The sequence below is a fragment of the Plectropomus leopardus genome, unplaced genomic scaffold (assembly GCF_008729295.1).
Source record: "Plectropomus leopardus isolate mb unplaced genomic scaffold, YSFRI_Pleo_2.0 unplaced_scaffold4340, whole genome shotgun sequence".
NCBI classification, from domain to species: Eukaryota; Metazoa; Chordata; class Actinopteri; order Perciformes; family Serranidae; genus Plectropomus; species Plectropomus leopardus.
In genome coordinates this window covers 1-7,703 of record NW_024647564.1, presented here as the reverse complement: position 1 = coordinate 7,703, position 7,703 = coordinate 1, and the positions used below count along the sequence as shown (strand labels likewise).

The window sequence follows — 7,703 nt, the reverse complement described above, 5'->3', positions numbered from 1 at the left end:
TGTATCTCAGGTACCACCAGGAGAGAGTTACCTGTATCTCAAGTACCACCAGGAGGGAGTTACCTGTATCTCAGGTACCACCAGGTGAGAGTTACCTGTGTCCAGGTACCAGGGGATGAGAGTTACCTGTATCCCAGGTACTGGCAGGTGAAGTCAGACAGGTGAGGGTTCCAGGTGTCGGCACACACGGTGAGCAGAGAGGAAACCAGTTGAAACTGGAGACGACTGGAACTGTTCTGCCCCAGCACAACTGAAACACACACACACACACACACACACACACACACACACACCTGTGAACACACCTGTCATGGTCACAGGTGAGGTATTGATGGTGACCTCACCTCCTGATGGACTCACCACAGTCAGCTTCGTCGGAGGCGTCAGGACAGTCGACCTTGCCATCACACTGAGTGTTGCTGTGGATACAGCTTCCTGTGTGACACTGGAACTGACCGCCCGCGCACGCAGCTGTTCACAAACAAACAATCAATAATCAGTAACTCTTATCAATGATCCCTGCTAGGCTGAACTCACCTGGCGAGCCCAGGTTGACCCCGGAGCTGAAGTTGGCTCTGAATCCGCGTCCGTGACCCGATTTGTCTGTGAACATCCACACTGTCATTTGATTGGTCGTTGAGAACAGGTCATGGGCGGGGCCATCGCTGCCCGTCAGGATGGCTGGAAGAACGAAAACATTCAGACACACATTCAAACATGCAGAGCGACGTCACCTGATCACACACACGCCTGGAGGGGCGGAACTGAGAGGATTCTGGGTAAAACGCTCACCCAGTGAGGTGGAGTTCGGCCCTACTCCGTCCCGCACCTCTATGACGTCATGGGTCGCTTCGACATCGAAGTCCAAGAAGTGGAGCTGGATGTTCTGCCCGTCGGCGGCGTGGAGCGTCCAGAGACCTGCAGCAGCAGAGGATCATGGGTGAAGCCAGGTAAACATCCTCAGGTGTTTGTTTACTCATCTTCAGTCTGTTTGTTTACATGCTTTTGTTTATTTCTGTTTACTTGTTTATGATTTATTTTTATGTTGTTTACATGTGTATTTGTCTATAAACCTGCTGTTGTTGACATGTTTGTGTCAGATATCAGCTGATGTTTATGTTTCTGTAGAATCAGAAACATAAACAGAAAAGTCACTTTGATGAAACTGTCAGTCGGCCGAGGAAGACTGTGAGACGTGAGTGAAAGCTCCAGAAGAAGAAAGTGGCCGATGAGCTCATGTTTCATAAATAAATAAAGTCTGACACTTTAATCATTAAAGAAGTCAACTGCAGATCAGTTTTACGGAGAAAATGTTTTTCTGTGATTAAACATTTTTAACAAACTAGTAAAAACAAGTAAAAGTACTTCGGTGAGAGAAGACGACAGGCAATAGCTGAAAGGAACTCTGGGATTTGTAGTACATTGTTGTAGTCAGTGGAGATGATGTCATCCCAGCTTATCTCTGGTTATCTAATGTAAATACGTATTATTTCCGATACTGTCTGTCTCCTTTTTTAAAAATAATATTTTAAATATTTTTATTGGTTTTTGTATTGATGTTATGTGTATTTATTATTATTTATTATCGTCTGTGTGCTCTCTTGTATGTTTGTGTTTTTTGTTTGTCTGACTTATTTTGTACATTTTTTTTGTTAAATAAAGCTGGAAAAAAAGAGAAAAAAAGAACTGAATGGTTTTGGTGGTGCAGTGTTTCTCTGTACTGGTCTTTACTGGGAGGACACTGACTCCTGGCCTGTACTCACACTGAGCCTTGTTCCCATAGGATTGTGGGTAATTTGGTGAACTGAAGGTGGAGTTTGGCTCCCAGAGGTCAAAGGGTCCTCCGCAGTCAGCTGGACCAATCAGAGCACAGATAGGGCAGAGTCAGGCCACAGGTGAACCAATAGTGTCTGAGTCTGAATCACAGCTTAAGAACACAACAATCACAAACAACAACAAATCACCAACAATAAACAACAACAACAAAATACATAAAAAGCAATAACAGTAAAGAACAATTAATAACAATCAAAAATAAATACAACTTGGAAGGCTTCTTCTTAAAAAGCATCCTGTTAAAAGGGGTGTGGTCTGTGTCTCACCTGTTGAAAGGGGCGGGCTCTGTGTCTCACCTGTTGAAAGGGGCGGGGTCTGCAGGGGCGTCGCCAGGAATTCTCATCCCCATGAAAACAGCCAACCCTGCACAACTGTTATAACCACACTGGAAAGTACTCGATGAACTGCCCTCACTTTCTTCAGCTTCTCCTGTCCTCCTGTCATCATTCTCACTCATGCCCTCATACTCCTCACCTCCTTCATCCTCTAACACCTGCTGAACACCTGCTGCTCCTCTATACCTGCCAGGACTGAACCCTACAAGCAAGAAAGCAAACAGGACGACCATCAGAGTCTTGTGCTGCCTTCAGCCTAACATGCAGTATAAACAGGATCGTTGTTGTTCCTGTTTCTAAGATCTAAGATCTCTGAAACTACAGACGACTGCTCAGAAACTGCTGTTCGTTTCCACGATTCGAGCTCAGCTACATCCTCAGAAACATGAGCGGATGCTGAGAGGCCGGCCGCTGCTGCACTTTCAGTTTCTGAAACTGAAGATCATGCGGTTCATAATGTTATGTTATGCTAGCCAACACTGTGACGTAACGTGACATTGTTGTTGCTATGATACTGGTTTATTTGGATTAAACAAAAAATATATGCTCAAAGCTATCTTGGTTAACTGTCTCCAATCTAAGCTGCATATCAATATTAGTTTTACAATTTCTAAACTGTAACTGCAAGTGTTTCATTCAGGATGCTTTTTACCGGCCTAGCATGCAGAATATTGCCCTTCAGACCTCTTTAAACACGATTATTTGAAGCCAAGAGACTCGTTGAATAACAAGGGTTTATTTTGTTTAATCTGACCCCTCAACGTGAAAAACCTCCAAAAACTACAGTTTACTTTCAGTCAGATTCAGCCACACTTGATGCCGTGACCCTAATAATTGTAATTATTCCCCTCAGTTCTCAGTTTACTTCTCTAACACTAATGGAAACAGTCTTACCTGAAATGAAATACACCGTGTTTGTCGGGTGTTAGCACGCTACGTTTTAAAGCTGGTCAGTTATATGAATCTAGAGACTGTGATGAATCTGTTGATATCTATATTATATTTCACTGGGAAATTAACTAAACATTGCTCCAAAGTTGACTGACTTTACCACAAAGTAAAATGTACAAATATAATGTCATATGAGATTGAGTCATTTATGGAAATAATAAACTTTTATCTAAAACACAAATATAATCCAAGCTCGACTCCTGAGCGCCTGGAATCTACAGTGCTGGTTTGAGAGTAAACCATTTTTAAACTGTGTACGTTGTGCCCAAATTTCTTTTGAAAGAAAGTCATTAAACGTTGTTTTACCTCAGCCTGCTACTACCTGATACCCGGACGTCACTCGCTCTCGCACCTGTCCGACTGCTGACAAATCAACTCAGTCGACCGGTGCAGGGCGGACTGGACCATTTGGAGCATTAAGTAGGGGTGAGAGGGGCCTCTGAGAGAGACTCCACATTTTTGCCAGAAAGGAATTCTGAATGTTTGCTTATTTATTCAGACAGTTTTAGTTAGTTTTAACTTGTTGCAGTTGTTGCTTAAAGAGAAAAAAAATGAAAATAAAAAATTAATTTTTATTTCAGGCACATTAAGGGCTCCCCTCCCCACTGGGGCCCTGGGTAGTCAGTCCCACTTTTCCCCCCACTAGGACGCCCCTGGTGGTCTGTGTCTCACCTGTCAAAGGGGGCGTGGTCTGCGGGGGTCACCTGTCAAGGGGGCGTGGCATGTGTCTTATGTGTAAAAGTGACGTGGTCTGTGGCTCACCTGTTAAAGGGGCGTGGTCTGTCTCTCACCTGGTATCGGGGGCGTGGTTGTTGGAGGTGGTACGTTGGTAGGTTCCGGGGGGGCAGGGCCACACGGACCAGAGGTCACAGTGATGTCATCCAGGGCAATGTCATTCCTCATCCCGCCCTCCTTCAGGGCTTCAAACACCACCTGCAGAGGTCAGAGGTCACACTGATCATCACTATCCATCAGCTGATCAATAACTGATCAATCATCACTGACCGTGGTCTCTGCCGTCAGGTCGAGGGTCACCTGGCCGTAATTCCAGCTGTCCCCATAGTTACCATCTTTCTGGAACACCACAGTGACGTTGGGCTGAGACAGCAGGACGCAGAGACGGTGGACATCCTCTCCGAACATGTGGTACCTGCACACACACACACACACACACACACACACACACACACGTGTTTATGTGCTGTTTACATGTTTCTTTCCTCGTTGTTTCCATTTTCATTTGTTTGTTTGCGTCTTTGTTGTGAAGAAATGAAGGACGTGGTTGTCCCGTCTCTCCTGGACTCGCTGTCGGGCTCCCTGGTTGGTTAAATCTTTTCTCTCTGGCTGAACTCAGTTCATTCAACTCAAAACCTTTAAATCTGTCGCGTTCCCCACGGTTCTGTCCTCATGTGTCCTTATGTCTGTCCCTTATGTTTATTACCCTCACTGCCCCCCCGCCCACCGGACCGCCAGCAGGTTCAGAGGCCGGTCCGCCTGCCGCCTGCGGAGCTCCTCCCACCTGACGTCCAGAACATCAACTGTGTTTACGTTTTCAAATCTGATCTCAAACTCGTCTGCGTTCGTCCTGAAGGTCTGAGTGAAACGGGGTGTGTATGAACCCAGAAGCAGTACGCCAACACTCAAAGTCAGTTGGTAATAAGCTTTATTATCGCCAACACAATTAAAGATCAGCTCACAAATGTTCTGTCCGTTCTTCGGGTGAATTACCCAGTTAATGTCTCTGGTAATCCCACGAGATGAAGACACGAAGCTGGAACTCACTGTGGCTGGAGAGTAGGAAACCCCGTAGCTCGAGGAACCGACAACACGTGTGGAAACGTCGTCGGGGAAAACGCTGGGTCGTGGTCGGGAACAGGCAGGGGATCCGTAGCCGAGGAAACAGTCCGAGGATGCAACGGTACCGTCGAGGAGCAGGCTGAAGGATCGTCGTGGTCGAGCGGGGAGGTCTTTGCCAGTGAAGCCGTCAGAGATGCGGAACGCCGAAGCGAAGCACGTGGTCAGGGACAGAAGGCAGGTAGGTACACCGGGTGGCAGGCACGGAGGGTTGGTCGGGAACAAACTGAGTCGGCAACAGGAAATCTGGCAAAAGAACGCTGGAAAGTCATGCATGGCAGAGGAACAATCTGGCAGTGAATGAACGTGTGCGAGAGTCTTAAGTACTGGACTGATTGATGATGAGCTGCAGCTGTGGGGGAGAGCAGACTGCAGCAGTGGGCGTGGCCAGCAGAAAGAGCAGGTCAGAGTGAGGTGAATGGAAAAGTACTGGCAGTGAAGGGGAGGAGGAGAATGCAGGAATCATGACACTGAGACTGAAACTCTGAACAGAATGTTTTCATACGCTGAAAATCTGATTTTAACTCTGTCAGCTGACCTGTGTGTATTTTTATTTTCGGTTGTTGATGTTGTTGTAGTTGTTGTTTTTGTTGTTGTATTTGTTGGTGTATTTGTTGATGTTGTTGTAGTTGTTGTTTTTGTTGGTGTATTTGTTGATGTTGTTGTAGTTGTTGTTGTATTTGTTGTTGTTGCTGTTGTTGTTGTTGTTGTTGTTGTTGTTGTTGTTGTTGTTGTTGTTGAAGTATACCAGAAGCTGAGACACAGGGGCTGTGTCGGCGGAGTCAGAGGGAGACTGTGGATCCTGAAGCTCTTCAGCCATTGGCCGGGACTCAGAGGAGTGACCATGTAGAAACCTGAAAAACAAACAAACAAACAAACATCACTAACATCACTAATATCACTAACTACTGCAACTAATAACAACAAACAACAATATTCCTCTCGGTCTTCTTATCATCCTGTGTTGTTTGTTTGTTTGTTGTTGTTTATTGAACTGACCGGAGGCATTCCCCAGCGTGTGGTCGACGCTCGGGCCACTCAGTGGAGGAAACGTGGAGCCGCGTGTTCGAATCCAGTCGCCGTCATTGTCCTGCTGCTGTTGCCAGAAGCACATACCCTGCTCAAAGGTACAGGACAGCTTCTGCTCACCTAGAGGGTTTTCAGAGAGGAGGCTGATCAGACTCTGAGTGACTCTGAACTCTGAGACGAGAAACTCTGAGTTTTGGGGTCCAGATCAGCTGATCTGAATCCGTCCAATCAGCTGTGAGCGTGTTCACTCTGAGTTCGGCGCGTGCACGACCTCCATAAAAAGCCATGAAGCAGTGAGGGAGAGAATAAATGCTGGTCTTCATCTGGGTTCAGGCCCTCAGGGGGAAAACGCTCTCTGAAGCAGCTGAAAATGAAATCTATAAAAACATCGTTCAGAAAGGTCGACGGATTTCACTCCGCCATGATCGTAGGCCGACCTCACTTTGGTTTGATTCGTATTTGACGTTAAACGGAGTAAATCTTCGTTCGGCGGCCGTTTGAACGTGTAGTCGTTTAAAGGCCAACAGGATGCTGTTTGGACACATAAATGTCCTCTGGACTCATGTCCTGCTGAGTGCGGCTGCAGCATGTTATTAAGATCAATGACTGATTTAGTGTAATAAAAAACTGTGCTGCTATAACAAAAATTCATCAGGAATGAGAGCACATCCAATCGAGGTCTGTAAATCCTCTCCTGACGTAAGATGCTGCGTAATAATTCTGCTCGATATTAATCAGACTGCAAAAATACGGACAGTGTCTGACAGTTTGCTTCAGGTGGGAGGAGACAGGTAAACTCTATGTTTCTGATAGAAAACCTGCCAGCGAGCAGGTTATGTTCACAGTTACAATGGTGACTGACTCAGAGTCAGTTACCATGGTGACCGACTGAGTTTGACTTAACTCTTTCTGGAACAGATAACAGTTCCTCCTCTCTCAAGGTTAACACACTCAGAGTTTTCACATCACCTGCTCTCTGGGAAACTGCCCTGAAAACAAGCACGCACACACACACACACACACACACACACACACACACAGGTGGACAGGTTCAGTGAGTGGTTGTGTACTTCCTGTGGGGGCGGAGTCATGGTCACCTGTCAGGTTGGCGGTGTTGGCAGCGCTGTAGGTGGCGATGAAGCCTGACAAGTTGTTGATGTCATCAGACAGAAACTCAACAGTTGATTGGTCACTTAGCAACCACACGGTCCCAGGAGGGGCGGAGCCTGAGAGCTCAGCTGCCAATAATATAACAGTATGTTGTTAGGTGTGTGTGTGTTACCTGTCAGGTGTGTGTGTGTGTGTGTGTGTGTGTGTATGTGTTACCTATCATGTGTGTGTGTGGGTGTGTTAGTTGTCAGGTGTGTGTGTGTGTGTGTGTGTGTGTGTGTGTGTGTGTGTTACCTGTCAGGTGTGTGTGTGTGTGTGTGTGTGTGTTACCTGTCAGTTTTGTGTGTGTGTGTGTGTGTTTGTTACCTGTCAGTTGTGTGTGTGTGTGTGTGTGTGTGTGTGTTACCTGTCAGGTGTGTGTGTGTGTGTGTGTGTGTGTTACCTGTCAGGTGTGTGTGTGTGTGTGTGTGTGTGTGTGTGTTACCTGTCAGGTGTGTGTGTGTTACCTGTCAGGTGTGTGTGTGTGTGTGTGTGTGTGTGTGTGTGTGTGTGTGTGTGTATGACCTGATGATCCAGCGACAGAAACTG

At 46.4% G+C, this 7,703-nt stretch overlaps 1 protein-coding gene across 1 annotated transcript; it reads right to left on the bottom strand.

Moving 5' to 3' along the window:
• Positions 1–126: 126 nt before the first annotated feature.
• Positions 127–7,243, bottom strand: LOC121939208 (enteropeptidase-like; the record flags this gene model as incomplete). Its single annotated transcript, XM_042482290.1, has 10 exons — positions 127–250; positions 361–471; positions 538–681; positions 793–918; positions 1,764–1,853; positions 3,914–4,055; positions 4,128–4,272; positions 5,725–5,830; positions 5,976–6,125; positions 7,103–7,243. Coding segments are annotated over 10 exons (1,279 nt in total), but the record flags the coding sequence as incomplete, so codon positions are not given.
• Positions 7,244–7,703: the final 460 nt, after the last annotated feature.